Here is a 16,943-nt window from a genome sequence, read left to right on the forward strand (position 1 = left end):
CTGGATATCCACTGCCGTCCTGGATATCCACTGCCGTCCTGGATATCTAGCAAAGCCTATGAAGCCACCTTCAAGGAAGTAGTCAACTCGTGCTCTACTGGGCAGAGCTCTCCCTCCCACTGAAGAATAGGATTTATCTCCTATTTATAAACCTATAGGCTTCTGTGCTTGTGGCTTCACAGAACCTGGCCTTTCATCTGTCCGGGGCCAGGGGATGTCAGAGCCCTGGCTTCTTGTTTTTCTACATACAAGCTCTAGAACTAGTTTTGCCTCTGGACTCTGTGTGATCTCAAACAGTTCACTTTTTCTGAAAAGTTACTTATCACATTTCTAAAATAAGGGGGTTGGATGATAGGATCACTAATATACTTCTGACATGACATACTAGTATTCTTATTCCCTGGCCCCTCCACGTAGTAACACCCAGGTAGGCTTGAATTCATAAGCCTCCCTAACTTAGCTCCTGTCAATCACATTACACGCTCATCCTTGAGTGCTGAGCTTGTGAGCCACTTGTTTTGCATAACAAGTGGCCACAAGCACAACTGCCCTTCAGTTACTTGGCTTAAAAATTCCGAAGAAATTCTCTCTGAAACTGTAAGTGAAGTCTACTAGGGGACTGTATTAGAGGAAAGGCCTTCTAATTGTCTGTGTGGTTATCCTGAAGGTAACCCTCCCCCCCTCATGCATAGTGAGGGGTTGGACTTCAGCATGGGCATGAGAGATGGGATGAGACAGGGTAAGGGGATCGTCTCCTGTGGCAGAATGGGCAACTGACCTTAGCTGGGAAAGCCAATCAGGACACATGTGTAATCTCTCCTGCAGGAAAACAGACAGACTTGAGGATAAGTGTGGCAAAACAACAGTCCTAAAGGGGAGGCTTCCCTCTGCTGAAAAACACCCTGGGCGTGCTTTCCACAGGAACGTCTGGATGATCCACGGGAACACTGCTCTGTGCTTTCACTCAACAGTTCTGCTAAGCCACCACAGAGTCCTTACAAGCCCTGCACTAGGTAATAAAGAACAGAGGTGGGCCCTTGGTGCGAATGCCGCAGCATTCAGGACGGTAGCCCTCATAGGAAGGAAGCCCTCATAGGAAGGAATGCCATGGCTGGAAAATGATTCCTAAGCACTGTGCGGCTCTGTCACTGATGGAGCTTGGGGGTACTTGGAGGTATCCTCGTTCTTTCCTAGGTTTCATGTCAGGGGGGCGGGGAAGGCTGTGAAGCAGAGAACTCCAGGAAGCCATGACAGTGGCTGAGTCATAGAGAGATGGAAGAGAAGTCAGATAGGACCCAACATGAAGGACAGAGGGAGCCGCAGCTGGGGTCTGCAGGTGAGATCAGAGCCTGGTCATGGACAAAAGGAGAAGACAGAGTTTCAAAACAAGAATCGAACGGGAGAGTCAAAGGGCAGCTGGAATGGAGACAGGTGGCTTGGTGCTGGCTGCTGCCACATCCAGGATAGTTTCAGAATGAAGTGACGGCCAGCCTAGAGAAAGATATAGGCAGAGATGAGGAAGTAAGGAAGGGTCTGGGTGCATTGAAGAGCAGGGTTTCCTTCAAGCTGGAACTGTGTCTGCTCCATTAGACTGTTCTTAATATAAACTGTGTGTGATCATGTGGGAGGGAGGCACTGGGTGACGATCCCATGTGTTCCTAGAAGGGAAAATGGAGTGGAAAGAAGGGCTGTGTGCTGGGCAGGGAGCATAGGTACAAGGGGGTGGGGGGAGACGGGCGGAAAGCTCTGGGTTTCACCTGAGTGCAGCTCCTTCACCAAGGATGACATGGTGTTGGTGATGGAGTCAGCAGCCACCAGCAGGTCATTGCGGAGGTTTCTCCTTGTCCCTGCAGGGTCAGAGCAGATGGTGATGCAGGTGAGTGAACATGGAGATGAATTCTGAGAGATGCCCCAGGCAGTGAGGCCCGGAATCCAGGTGCAGAGATGGACTAGCGGTGGATGCATGCTTTGCATGCTCCTAGCACACCGGGAGCCCACAGTTCCCACTCCATCCTTTCTACTGGGAGTGCGGAGACTGTCACTGTGGGCAGCAGTATGGCGAGCAGGGGTTTCAGGTGAGGTTTGCCTCAGGGTGTTCCTCAGTCTTCGGCTGAGGGGGTTAACTCGCCAACACCACTGCCTCCCACCACCACCTCCCACTTCCGGTCTCCGCTCCCTCCCCTCCTATCACCACCTCCCACTTCCTGTCTTCGCTCCCTCCCCTCCCAACTCCACTGTCCATTACTGATGATTACAGGTCTTGGTTCCTCAGTTGGCCATGGCAAGTGCATGTTTACTGGCTAGGTCCTATGGAGATTACCTCTCTTCCTGTTCTTGCTTGTTCTAAGGACCTTATAGGGCAAATGTGTCACCTGAGTTTATTCCTTTGGAGGAGGCAAAGCTCTAAGGCTAAGGCATTCCTTTCAGTGCAGAGCTCAGAACCCAGGAGAACAGCCATCTTCACACATGTGCCCATGACCTCCCGTAGAGGACCAGCCCATCGCAGAGAAGGAGCCAGCACATAACTTATTTATACTGTAAATCTGATTACGAAGGCACACTATCTGATCATCCAGAGCCAAGGGCACAAAAGGAAAGTAACTGGAAAAATCCTGGCAGGGAGCCTGCACCTGCTCTCAGCCCCTGAGCTCTCCACAGACTCCTGGAAACTCACCTTGTGCAAAGGCTTCCTGTACGTCTCCCCCAACTCCACTCAGTGAGTCCTGTGGGCCGTGGGTCGGGGTGGAACCAGCAGATGTGGACCGCACAGGCATGGGCATAGGGCGGCCACCTCCATGGGTGGGTGATGTGTGTGGTGACCCTGTGGCTTGAGCCTGGGAGGATCAGAGAGAAAAACACATCACCTTGCGGGTCTAATCTCTCCAAGAAAAGGGGAAAGCACTTCTCAGGGGCATGCTTAAAAAAAAAAAAAAAAAAAAAAAAAAAAAGCCAGGAGTCAGCCTAGGGAGGAAGAGTGCTGTAAGAGCAGGCTGAGACTAGTACTTAGGAGGCAGGAGAATGGCTGAGAGTTCAAAGGCAGCCTGGGCTACACGGTAAGTTCAAAGCTACAGGGTGAGAACCTGTCTCAGAAAAACAAAAATAAAGAACAGGCTGAGAAAGGTCAGGAGGAGGGGCAGAGGCTATGTAGTGGTGCTGGTCAGAAGAGTAGCTATCCCCAGGAGGTTCCAAGAGGGATAAAACACCCCCAAACATCCTCACGCTTGCATGTCGACATTCTGTACCCATTCTTATCTGACTCCCCGAGAACCTGGGGGGAGAAAGTGGCCGTCTGTTAAATGAGTTTAGTAGATGAAAATAGTAAGACCATGTGAGAGGCGTCTTGAGAGTGTGGGAGGAGCACAGGACGGCTCTCAGCACCTTTGAGCCAGTGCTAACGCCAGATCCAAGTCTGCCTGGCTACATCAGCTGGAGTTTTAGCTGCACAGCTCTAGGTATCTAGTAGGTCTTTCTCTGTGACTGCTTAGTTAGTCACATGACCAAGAATACGACAACCAGGATCACATATAACCCAGAATAATCTGTTTCCGCTGTTCTCTTGGTAGGGACCTTTATTTTCCCAGATTCTGGGGTTCTAAACCTAGAACCCATGGCTCACTCTGCCTTTTCTTTTCTTTTTTTCTTTTTTTGTTTGGTTTTCGAGACAGAGTTTCTCTGTATAGCCCTGGCTGTAGACCAGGTTGGCCTCGAACTCAGAAATTCCTGCCTCTGCCTCCCAAGTGCTTGGATTAAAGGCGTGTGCCACCACCACCTGGCTTCACTCTGCCTTTTCTTTGGATTTGTTTTAATGATATCTGGATAGTAGGAAGCATTCTGGAGAGAGTGTGTCCCAGAATTCAACGCTCTTCCCATGGAGGTCGGGAGGACTTCTCTAGTCTAGTGTGTGCAGTTTCCTGGAGAGCATGGGGGCCAGTTTTCGTATCATATACACATTATGGTCAGAGGAGCAAACTACAGAAATACAGTACAGAATGGAAATAAGATAGAAGAAAGCCTCTTAGCTTGTCCTTTATGGAGTGATGAAAGCAGGGGTATGTCCCTCAGATCCAAGAATCATTTCACATTCTCACTGAAAGCTTCTTGCTGGTGTTCAAGGAGCTGTGAGTACATAATTCTATTTCCGCTTTTTACAAAATGAAACCAAAACCAAAACAAGGAACTGCCAGGCCCTACAGTGAGCAGAGAAGCAAGACTGATAAACAAGCACTCTGGGTCGACTTCCACGCGCCATCTGCAGGCCACTGGATCTGGCCGACAGAGAGCTGACACTGGGACTCACGGTAAGGGCTGTGGAGTTGTCTTGAAGTACATTAATTCATCAATTCACGAAAAGCTATGCTTTAGCAGACTTAGAGACAGGCACCAGAATAAACCCCTTCCACTTCGAGGGCAGCCTTCCTCACACTGGAGATCCCAGTCCAGGCTCCTGTGCTCCTGACAGCTCAGGAGGCTCTGCTGCAGTCTGTTTCTGCAGAGTCTGCTCAGCAAAACAGTTACATTGTACCTGCCAAGCCCGCCCTCTCGGGAGGTCTGTTTGGTTGGGGTAGCCATGGGAGTAGGTGAGAGTGGTCACCTGCTCATTAGAAGGGGGAGCTTTCCTCAGGAAAGCCTAGTATAGGTTTTTTTTTTCCCTTTCCCTAAGGTCTGATAATTAATACTGTCTGTCTGTCTGTCTGTCTGTCTGTCTGTCTGTCTGTCTGTCTAGCCCTGGCTGTCCAAGAACTATGTAGACCAGGCTGGCTTCAGTTAAACTTGTAGAGATCCACCTGCCTCTGCCTCCTGAGTGCTGGGATTAAAGGCATGAGCTATCACCTCCTGGCTATTCACTATTCTTAAAGATCTATTTTTGACTGGACTCAGACTTGTAAGTAAATCTCTTGGCAAGGATGGCTCTTGGTGATCTGTTCCTGGTGTTCTTTGGCCTCCTTCACACTCTTGGCCAAAAGCTTAGCATGTTCTACAGCCTCCTCCTTGTTTTGCTTAGCATATTGTTTCTTCAGATTAACATGTCAGCATTTATGTTGCAGGACACAAGGAGTAAGGAGACGCTAAATCTTCAGTATTTGGTCCTGGGCTTCAGGGGCTTTCTGACATGATAGAAGTCATCCTCTTTAGAAAAACTGAAATACTTTCTGATTCACCCACAATGCACTCTGTATAGATTTGCACTTCCCCTTTCCAGCTCTCCCTGGTCTATAATAAGAACACCCCTTACTCAACAACAGGAGCACACTGCCATGGGTCAACACACCTTGCTTCATGGGAAAGCCTTGCTTGTTGTTCCCACTGCTCATTCAGCCTGCATAACCCCTCCACCCTGAGCACCAGCAGCTACTTCTGTGGCCATGAGCTTTAATGTTTGAGGCTTGCATTCATTATCCACTTTAACAAGTTTCTGACAGCCAGTGGCAGGGAAGGAGATATTCAGCTTTAATTTGACAGGACTGACCCTCTGAGAGGAACCATGAAAAAGACCCGGTATAGTTTTAAATGTAGCTTGGAACACTGGGGCATGACTGCAGGAAGAATTAAGACAATCAGAGGCAGATCCCTGAGCGTGTGTGTGTGTGTGTGTGTGTGTGTGTGTGTGTGATATTGGAGGATTTTGTGGGAGCAAAACTGAGAGAATGAGCTCCTGTGAACTCTGTAGAGAGGGATCTAGTTCAGAAACACCACACACAGAGAATCTGCCTCAAGCAGGCTGCCTGGAGGTCTTCACAATGCCTCCCTCACTGCTGCAGCCTGTGGGTCTGAGTGGAATAGTTTGTCCTCTAGGGTTCCTATTCTCTAGGCTTGTTTTCTGAGACATGGCCTCGACCTAGAGATCCCGTGTGGCAGTTGCATGCTGGGGTGTCAGGAGCATGCCACTCTGCCCAGCTCTCTGTGATTCTTGCTTGACCTGTGTGTGTGTGTGTGTGTGTGTGTGTGTGTGTGTATGTGTATTATTTATTTTTTTAAAATAGGGTCTCATGTAGCACTGGCTGGCCTTGAACTTGAGGATAGCCTTGGACTCCTGTTCCTTCTGTTTCTACCTCCCAAGAACTAGGATGACAGGCATACCATAATACCAGATCTTTGTGTATTTTAATTTAAGAAATGTAAAAGCTCAGAAAATAATCAAGTACACCACCATAAAGCCACCCCAGATGGATAACTATGTACAATTTATTTTAATCTAAAAACAGTACAGATAAACTTGAAGACCCCTTTACCACCAAATCTTCACAGGCTCAGTGCCTTTATCTTTTCTCTTTGGAAACTTCAGTTTTTCTTACCAGAGATTTTAGTGTAGATTTTTTAACCTATGTGCACATATATAAAACTATGAATAATATATAACATTTTCATGCCTTTAAATTCTGTATGAATGGTACTGAACTACAATAATTACAATTAAATTTACTTTTATCACTTCATATTCCCAGAGAATGATGAATAATATCAATAAGTATGACTTTGGATCCATATTTCACATCCCATTGAAATGCAAACCATTGGATACTGTTGGCACACACCTTTAATCTCAGCATTCAGAAGGCGGGGGGGAGGGGGAATCGCTGTGAGTCTGAAGCCATCCTGGTCTACAAAGTGAGTTCAAATACAGCCAAGACTACACAGTCTGACTCAAAAACCCCAAATGGAAGAGCCTAAAAGTGGAGCATAGTACGTATTAAACTTTAAATTGCACAATTTCTTAAAAACCAACCAACCAAACAAACAAACAAAAAGCCCAAAAATGCTTAGGAAAATCCTATGCAAAGACTTCTTGGATCTAACACACAAACCATGACATTTAAAAGGAAAACTTCCTTCTTTACTGTGTGTGTCTGTGTGGCTTGGGAAGTCCAGAGATCTACATTAGGCACCTTCTACAAACACTCCCCATATAATTTTTTAAAGAATTATTTTTATTTTATGTGTATGGGTGTTTTGCCTGTGTGTATGTGGGTCTGTGTACCACATGTGTATCTGGTGCCCGAGGACCAGTCAGATCTCCTGGAACTAGAGGTACAGATGGTTGTGAGCTGCCATATGGGTGTTTGGATTTGAACCCAGGTCCTCTGGAAAAACAGCGAGTGGCCTCTGTCTCTTTTTCATACAGGGTTTCACTGTATAGCCCTGGCTATCCTGGAACTCACTATGTAGACCAGGCTAGCAGTGAAGTGCCAGAGATCCACCTGTCTTTACTTAGGTTCTGGGACTACAGGTATATGCACCACCACACCCAGCATGGCCATTGCTCCTAATTGCTGAGCCATCTCTTCATCTTCTCACTGATTAGTTTGGCTAGCTGGCCAGCAAGCCCCAGAGATGTTCTTACTTCTGCATTCCTGGTACTGAGATTAAAGTGCACGCCACCATGACCTTACTCTTAAGTGCCAAGTGCTTTACCAACAAGTCATCTCCCCACCCCATGATATTTTTTTATTAAAGACTTTTGATAAAATATTCATAACATATACATACACACACACACACACACACACACACACACACACATATATATATATATATATATATATATATATATATATATATATGAGATATGAAATTATCATCTTTTGGTTTAAAAAAAAAACCAAACAAGTGTTCTTTGCTCTTCAAAATAAGTCATTAAACTCCATATGGGCAGATAAATTCAAAACTGGATCGATCAATCTAAATAAATAAAGCTAGGCATAGCACCAGGGAGGCAGAGGCAGGCAGATCTCTGAGTTTAAGGCTAGCCTGATTTACACAGTGAGTTCTAGGACAGTCAGGGCTATGCAAAAATGACTCTGCCCCACCCCCAAAAGGTTGGGCATTGGGTGTGCCTAGAACTTTAGAGGGAGGGGCAGAAGGATCTGGGGTTGAAGACCAGCCTCAGCTGTACAAAGAGCTTCAATGAAAGACACTTATATACATGAAACTCCGTTTCAATAACAGCCTAGGACTCCTGTATCCATATCAGGTGGCTTCAAGGGAACCAATACCAAAAATAAATAATAAAAATGATAAAAAATAAAATAAAAACTTAAGTGATAAACAACAACAAAAGAAAGTGAAAGGATGATACAAAGAAAAGCCTTAAGATGACATATCTCATAAGGGACCTGTACTTAGCACATACAAAGACTCTCCCAACTCAGTCAGAAAAGGACAATCTAGCTTTAACACAGGCAAAAGGTCAAGCACACAACTGTCTAAAGATACAAAGGAGTCCAACAGGCATGAAACAGATCCTAATTAAACACTAAGGAAAGAGATGAAGAGCACAATGAGCTATTACCTCACGCCCGGTGGGATGAACACTACAAAGACATAACAACGAGTGCCGACAAGAATGTGGAGAAACTGGACTCCTCAGGCACCACCAGCAGGAATGTAAGATGGTGCAGCTGCTTTGTACAACAACCTGGCAGTTCCTCAAGAGGCTGAGTACCACATGGCATGGAAATCCCACTCTCAGGTACATACCCACCCAAGAAATGAAAACATGTTTGAACAAAAACTGGTGTCCAGATGTTCACAGGAACATCAACTAACACAGCCAAAGAGCCAAATTGACTCAAACGTCACCTAAAGAACACCTTAAACAAAATGTGCTACCCATACTGTGGAATACTATTAGGCAATAAAAAGGAATGGAGGACTGATAACATTTGCCTTAGTTAGGATTTCTTTGCCCTGAAGAGACACCATGACCAAGGCAGCCCTAATAAAGGACTACATTTAATTGGGGCTGGCTTACAGTTTTAGAGATTTAGTCCATTATTGCCATGGTGAGAAACATGGCTGCTTGCAGGCAGACATGGTGCTGGAGAAGGTACTGAAAGTTCTATATCTTCTTTCAGGAAAGCAGGAGACTTTGTCACTCTGGGTGGAGCTTGAGCATAGGAGCAAAGCCCGCCCCCATAGTGACACACTTCTTCCAACAAGGCCACACCTCCTGTAGCAAGGCCACACCCACTCCAACAAGGCCACACCTCCTAATAGTGCCACTCCATATGGGCTAAGCATATTCAAACACATGAGTCTATGGGGGCCCTACCTATTTAAACCACCAAAGACATCCTAAAACATTTTGAAAACATTTTGCTAATGAAAAAAGCCATTCACAAAACAACACGAGTTCTAAAATTTCCTACATGAAATTCCCAGAATGAGAAAATCATAGACAAAATAAACTAGCAGTTAGCTAGGCAGGGTGGAGGTTGGGGAGGACGAAGAATGGTGTGTGGCTTCTTTTTGAGATGGATGAAGTTTCTAAAACAGAAGGTAATGACAACAGTACAACTCTGTGAATATCGTTAAAAAAAAACAACAACACTGAATTGTACAGTTAAAAAATAGTGAGTTTACATTGGATGTGAGCCAGGAGGAAGGCACAGACTGAAGGAAAACATCCACAAGCTGTATCTGAAACAGAACAGTGCCTGGAACATACAAAGAATTCTCCTAACTCAGTAATGTGATAAACAATCCAATCACATGCCAAGTCCCAAGGGCGAGGGGCACTGCACACACAACGCAATACGTTCTGCTCAGAAAGTTACAGCTCAAGATATGGGGACACCCTGCACCCCTCTGCCAAGCCTGAGAAGTTGCCAGGATCTTGGCAGTTTCTTAGAATGTTAAACAAAACTTAACCATGCAACCCAGGAAACTCCATTCCTGAGTGTTCCAGAGACACGAAAACACAAGCCCACCTAAAACAAATGTCCACTGGCAACAATGTAATAGCCCCAAGGGAAACAATCCCAGAAGTCCACTAACCTGGATTAATAAAATATGACATGACTAAATATTTTATTTTGTGAAATACTCATTTTTATTTGTCAGTAATTATTAAACATTTTATCAATCCTTACCTTTTCAGGGTATGCATCCTTTCTTCTCAGTTACAAGTAAATCTTGTTATGGCCAACTAATTTTTTCTTTTTTAAGTTGAGTAGTTCAAGCTGGAGAGACAGCTCAGTGGTTAAGAGCACTGACTGCTCTTCCAAAGGTCTTGAGTTCAATTCCCAGCAACCACATGGTGGCTCACAACCATCTGTAATGGGATCTGATGCCCTCTTCTGGTATGTCTGAGGATAGCTACTGTGTACTCATACACATAAAATAAATAGATAATTCATCAGATCCCATTACAGATGGTTGTGAGCCACCATATGGCTGCTGGGAATTGAACTCAGGGCCTCTGGAAGAGCTGTCAGCACTCTTGACCACTGAACCATCTCTCTAACCTCCAATAAATAATTCTTTAAAAATAAATTGAGTACTTCATAAATGAATATAATGTAATGTGTTTTGATCAAATCCACCCCGATCCTTCCCCTTCAATTCTTCCCCTAGCTCACCCCATTGACAGTCCCTTCCAATTTCATGCGCTGGAAAAAAAGTCCTTAGTCTAGCTAGTGGGTGTTGGACTATCTACTGAACCACAGGTAGTTTTCCAGAGGTGGCATCCCTGAGGAGAACTGACTCTCCCTATCCTAGTATCCATCAAGTTTTGCTATTTAATATTTGCACATTAAAAGTGCTGGGACAGGGAGTTGGAGAGATGGCTCATTGTTTAAAACCCCTGGCTGCTCTTCCAAAGGACAAAGGTTCAATTTCCGGCATCCATGTGTGGCTATAATCACCTATAACTCTAGTTCCAGAGGATCAAAACACCTCTTCAGGCACCAAGCGCACACGATGCACATACATACATGCAGGTAAAAACACACATACACAATTGAAAAAATAATTAAAAAAAAAAGTTGGGATAGAGCTGGCAGAGGCCCACTGAAGCCATGTTTGGGTGGAGTATGAACACTTTGACATCCAGGGCAGGTAAGAAACAATGCATGGCTGGTAGATATGTTTGCTCCAGTCCTGCCTGAGAAGGACTGGCTTTGGCTACAGAATGCCATTCATTGGTCCAGGGATGCTAAGAGACCATTACTCTATAGCTCTACTACCACCACCACCACCACAACAATAACAACAACAACAAATGTGCTGGCAATGTTGCATTCTGTGTTAAAAAAAGACTGTGCCCTCCTTTGCTAACAGGCGGCATACTGCCTTCTCTTCTCAGGGGCATGATTCCCCTCTGTTCTATGTGACTCTGACCCATGCATGCCTGCTGGATCCCAGGCATCAGCATGAGCCTGAGAGTCTTCCTGAGACCTGGAGCATGGCTCTTGCTTGTCTTCTCACATTCCATCCCTACACCACTGTGCTTAGCACAGGTTCTTGGTTTCCCACACTTCCTTCTGTAGGAAAGTAGCTAGGGCAGACAATAACCCCCACTGGGTAATAAATCGATCAATCGTTGGAAAATCTTTTCGTGAAATTCTCTAACTAGCTAACTAAATGTGGTAGCCAGACCTCAGACAGTCCAAAGTGACCCTGCCACTTACATCCCGGAATAGTCTCTGGTTTTGGAATGTTAGCTGGGCAAGTGACTTGCTTCTAATGAATCAGACAAGTGGGACATAGGCCACTTTTGAGGTCAGGTTATAAAAGATGGTGACTGTCGCCTGGGTGACCTTTGGCTGTAGCCTTGTTGGAGCCTCTGCAGGGTTCCTGGTCCATAGCAGCTATGGGATGAGTGATATTGTTTCCTCTCCCCTGCTTTTCTCCTTTTTGCTTTTCTGAGACAGTTTGATATGGCACAGGCTGGAGGGACTACAGGCATGCACCACCACATCCGGTGATATATTTTTATAAGCCACAGTTTTGGGATGACACTGTATGGCAATAAATAATGCATCAAACTTACTGTGGTTTTGTTTTTGATGTAACTACTTTAATAGAGTAATCACAGTTGGAATTTGGTTGATAAAGAGGGCAGATGGATTTGGGGGAAAGACTAGAACCAGAGGCCCCATAATAGGCTGAGGGCCCCCAGAAAGAGGCCCAGAAGAGGGAAGAAAGCAAGAAAAGATAACCAGGAAAATATCTCCCTAATGTGAGAAACTGAGGTCCCTGAGTCCAAAAGCCTGTTCAGATACTCAGTCTCTGGCTCTTTGTCCACGATTACCAGCACCTTGTAGCACTGCTCTATACCCAAAGAAGGATAGCTGCAGGCTCTGAGAGGCACTCCCAGCTCTTCCCAGGTTAGCACACAGGGAGGCAGAGTGGGTCATTGGAAATAGAAGTTAGAAACTTGGCTTCTCTCAAACACACACACGCATATGCGCAGACACACACACACACACACTGTCATTTCCAGGGTCCAGCTTTCTCTTCTATAAACAGGAGGATAGTAGATGACATCTGAGGTATTTTTCATATAAAAAGTGCTATCATCCATCATCTTTACCAAATCACTGCATCTTTGCCAGTGGCCCTGCTTGGCTTGAGTAGAAACCCTTGTCAGAGCACAGCATGCTCCTCTGCAACCACCTCTGTCGCAAGGTCAGCTGGTGACATGTTTTGCTTATAGCTAACCTTCCTCACACATCCAGCCAATACCAGAGATGTTACATACAGAGGCCTTGAAGAAGTGAAGCTGATGAGAAGCACAGAGAACAGGCTGCCCTGCATGGTATAGGACTAGCTTTGGAAAGACAGTCGGAGGAAAGGGCCTTCTGATCATGTGTAAGCACACTGGATGTGTGGTGCACGGTGGGACAGTGAGTGATCCCCTCGACCTGCTGTATCTCACTCACCTTGCAGGTACTTGCAGGCTGAGGCCAGGAGACACTAAGAACCCAGCTGTGGCACTACAGTATGGTACCCTAGCACCTTGTCTCAATAGCAGGGACATACATGGTCAAGGCAGGCCCTCTCCACAGTGACTGCCTGCCTCTCTGTTAAGAGCAACTAGTCTATAATGAACAACACAGTGGGTATCTGGGAGCTGTTGGGGAATCTGAGAGTGAAGCAAAAGTGGAAGAGTTGATGGGATGACTCCAAGAAAGGTAGGCCATCGGCCACAACACACAGCAGAACTTCCATGATTCCTGACACTGCACTTGTAACACAACCCAGAGCGAAGGCTGGCATCCAGCATGGCCAATCACATATCTAACCAATAAGCAAAGATGATAAATGCCCTGTAACTCAGGTTCTCTGAATGCAGATACCCCTTAGAGCTCTTCTGCTGGGAATGTAGAGTTAGCGGCACATTATCCTCGGAGCGGCAGTCCAGACTGCTGCTTCTCATTTTCTAACCAGCGAAGACATGGAAAACTCAAGCAAGTTTCCCATTAGGTTCCAGAAAAGTACAGGGAAAATATGTTTATGTAGTCAGGGGGCTTATGACCTAATGCACAGACTGAGACTCACAGTGGTCAACCAGGTTATAAACAGATGAGTAGAAGGCCTCGAATGGCTAGGAGAAGCCCGAGTATGTTTGCATCATATTACCACAGTCCTGAGGTCAGAAGGAACATGAATCAGTCAAGACTTCTCATGACTGAAGCTAACTTTGATTTCCTCTGATTCCCTCTATTAGACTGGAATTTAGGCCCTCTACCATTGTGCCAAAACCTCAGCCACTACTGTGATTTAGTTTAGCAGAATCAATTTCATCCCCAGCAAGTACAAGAAATGTAGGAAAGGAGAATGCAGATGATGACTTAGTCCCTTATCTAGAACACAGATCAAATACTGGAGCCAAAACAGGTACTGAGACTGCCAGAGAAGGTGAGCTGAGGACAGCAATCCTTCCCCAGAGCAAAGAGAACTCAGACAGAGGCAGACAGACTCACCAGAGGACCAGCTGCTGGGAGAAAAGGGCACTCTCTTTAGTAAAAACTACCAGGGCACAGCTCTTGGCTGTCTTTAGGCATCCCCAGTATGGTGCCTGGCACACAGTAGGGACTCCATAAATAGGACTTCTTTCTCATCTCTTCCATATGGAACAGATAAGATTTTAAAATCTCTTTGGTACATATTATAGTCAAGTAGCCAAGTCCAGAGAGGTCTGTGGTAAAAAGTATACTGTTGGGAGCAAGCCCCACCCTCCTCACATCCCCCACCTCCCTCCCAGGCTGCTATCATGGCAACAGGACGGAGGACATTTCAGTCTCCATCTCTTTCCCTGACTCATGGATACCTGCCAGGCAGCAGATGGCCTGTGTGGACGATTACCTTCACTTTGCCGCAGTGTATTTAAATTAAACAAACTGGCCTCTTTGCTGCTGGTTGTCAGGTGCCTTGTCAGAAAAACAAAAACAAGATCCAGGGAGAAAGGCGCTGTAAGTGTGACATTCAGGCAAGGCAACTGTGGCTGTATGGAGACTGGGAGCAGATGAATACTGGGCCCAGAACATTTCCCCCCAGAGAACAGGTAAAAACATCACACCACTCTGAGCTGGTGCTGGCTCTGTGCTGGGAGGGTGCAGCTTCACCACTCACTGCGGAGGGTGGGCTGTCTCCACCATAGTCAGCTCTGTTGCAGGATGAGAAAATAACCACCTCATCAACTGCTGGGAGTTAGGACTGGGCATGGGAGTCACATCACATCCATAACAAGGGAACAGGGGCAAGAAAGGACCAGTACCAGTAGGAAAGGCAGCTGGGTATGCATATTCCACCTGGGCTAACTGAAGCAGGGAAGGAGGTACTGGAACATCCTTCTTCGGCAAGCACCCATTTACAAAAACAGGCCATCGTGACCTTTAAAGGACAAACCTGGTTTCCAGACAGCTCATAGAGTACTGAGACTTTCTATGATGTTGTTCTGGTTGGAGAATATGTGTCTATCAGTTGTGTATCTGATGGAAGGATACGGCTCCCAACAGGTCCGCATATGGTCCCTCTGCAGAGAACTGACATCTATTTGCTCCTACACCATGTTGGGAAACACAGGACCCATATATGACCAGTCTCTCACTGCAGAGGCCTGTGGGGTCTTCTGAGATTACCAGTATTCTATAAGTGAATCAACAGTGTTGGCAGCAGGAAGTAGTGTGCATTTGGCTTTCAATCATGATTTTTGTCTCTACCTGAATCACACTGTTATATAGAAGCTAGGACTTACTTCAGGACTCAAAAGGGTAGAAGGCAAGGTGTTTACTTATTTTTCTCTGTGGAAGGAAGAAAGCATATTGAGTTTCTGGAACAAAACACAACTTACTATAACTCACAGTAAACTCAAAGAACAAAAAGAAAGTTGATATTTAAAATTGTAGTTGAGAAAGTTCATATATTCTAAGACTACAATTCTCCTGTATTACCTGGGTTGGTTACCCCTGTAGTGGGTCCCCAGTGTAGGATTTCAAAACCAATTCTCAGAAAAATGGTCAGAAACCTCACTAAAAGAAAACTGACCTGTGGACAGTACAGTTGCACATAAGAAACAAAACTAGATAGGACTGGAGGACAAGGTTGTAACTGGAAAGCCAGTTACAGGAAGAGGGTGAGAGCTCCAGCCTACCGATGACACTCTAGAATTCAAGGAGGCAAACTTAAATTCCACGTGTATGGTACTACCCCGTTAAATAACACTCCTCTGGGGCTGACAAGATGACGTCGTGCCTCAGAGCCCATGCCCCTCGTCTAGGGGACCAGAGGACGGCGCTCAGCACCTTTGAGCCAATGGTAACACCAGATCCAAATCTTCCTGGCTACATCAGCTGGAGTTTTAGCTGCACAGCTCTAGGTATCTAGTAGGTCTTTCTCTGTGACTGCTTAGTCAGTCACATGACCAAGAACTCGACAACCAGGATCACATATAACCCAGAATAATCTGTTTCCGCTGTTCTCTTGGCAGGGACCTTTATTTTCCCAGATTCTGGGGTTCTAGACCTAGAACCCATGGCTCACTCTGCCTTTTCTTTGGATTTTTTTTTTAATGGTATCTGGATAGTAGGAAGCATTCTGGAGAGAGTGTGTCCCAGGATTCAACGCTCTTCCCATGGAGGTCGGGAGGACTTCTCTAGTCTAGTGTGTGCAGTTTCCTGGAGAGCATGGGGGCCAGTTTTCGTATCATATACACATTATGGTCAGAGGAGCAAACTACAGAAATACAGTACAGAATGGAAATAAGATAGAAGAAAGCCTCTTAGCTTGTCCTTTATGGAGTGATGAAAGCAGGGGTATGTCCCTCAGATCCAAGAATCATTTCACATTCTCACTGAAAGCTTCTTGCTGGTGTTCAAGGAGCTGTGAGTACATAATTCTATTTCCGCTTTTTACAAAATGAAACCAAAACCAAAACAAGGAACTGCCAGGCCCTGCAGGGAGCAGAGAAGCAAGACTGATAAACAAGCACTCTGGGTCGACTTCCACGCGCCATCTGCAGGCCACTGGATCTGGCCGACAGAGAGCTGACACTGGGACTCACGGTAAGGGCTGTGGAGTTGTCTTGAAGTACATTAATTCATCAATTCACGAAAAGCTATGCTTTAGCAGACTTAGGAGAGAGGAGTGTAGTTAAGGTTCAGGATGACAATGATCTGGCTCATATTTCCATATTTAAGGCATTGTGTCAACCAAAAAGTTACATTGCTACTAACCAGAAAATGATGTCGTCCATACTATTTGAGAATGGAATTTGTGTTGGTTTCTTTTTTATCCTCTAACAGACTAAGCCCATCAGCTCTGATACAAGTAGCAGAGCATCGCGAGTCAGTAAGTCAGTGTAACTCCTGGCTGGGTTGGAAGTAGATACAGGCTTCTGTTATGGGGTGAGAAACATGGGAGCTGTATGAGAGGAACATAGAAATTCTTCATGGAAAGCTGGACCCCTGGTCATGGACAGCTTATTTTACTGAATGAGAAGTGATATAATGTGGTATGCTGAGTCACTGGGGGAAATGCAGATCTGAGAAGTCTCCAAAGGGAACTGAGAAGTTAAGTCCTTCCACACTAGTAAAGATCTGGACTGTGGCACTTCTGGGGTCAAGTGTCTAGGTGAACATAGTCACTGCTGTCTGTCTGTCTGCCTACCTGCCTTATCTATCTATCTATCTATCTATCTATCTATCTATCTATCTATCTAT

General features: G+C 45.7%; 1 protein-coding gene and 1 long non-coding RNA gene across 4 annotated transcripts in view; one reads left to right on the forward strand and one right to left on the reverse strand.

Annotated features, from left to right (window-relative positions):
- The window catches only part of Dtnb (dystrobrevin beta), a 204,225-nt gene that overhangs the window by 5,752 nt on the left and 181,530 nt on the right, over window positions 1-16,943 (reverse strand). For 2 of the 3 annotated variants that reach the window (XM_028778098.1, XM_028778097.1), the window contains 2 exons: window positions 2,675-2,834; window positions 845-1,847 (listed from right to left, as the gene is read on the reverse strand). In XM_028778098.1, the coding sequence (XP_028633931.1) occupies window positions 1,618-1,847; window positions 2,675-2,834 (390 nt within the window). In that variant the 3' untranslated portion in view covers window positions 845-1,617. Of the gene's footprint in view, window positions 1-778; window positions 820-844; window positions 1,848-2,674; window positions 2,835-16,943 lie in introns of those variants that run through there. The other variant, XM_028778099.1, reaches the window with a different exon arrangement.
- Window positions 16,171-16,943, forward strand: part of LOC114630014 — a 4,711-nt gene continuing 3,938 nt past the window's right edge. The window contains exon 1 of the long non-coding RNA XR_003712753.1: window positions 16,171-16,286. This is a non-coding gene — a long non-coding RNA (uncharacterized LOC114630014). The remainder of the gene's footprint in view (window positions 16,287-16,943) is intronic.

The sequence above is a fragment of the Grammomys surdaster genome, unplaced genomic scaffold, assembly GCF_004785775.1.
Source record: "Grammomys surdaster isolate TR1022 unplaced genomic scaffold, NIH_TR_1.0 324, whole genome shotgun sequence".
NCBI lineage: Eukaryota > Metazoa > Chordata > Mammalia > Rodentia > Muridae > Grammomys > Grammomys surdaster.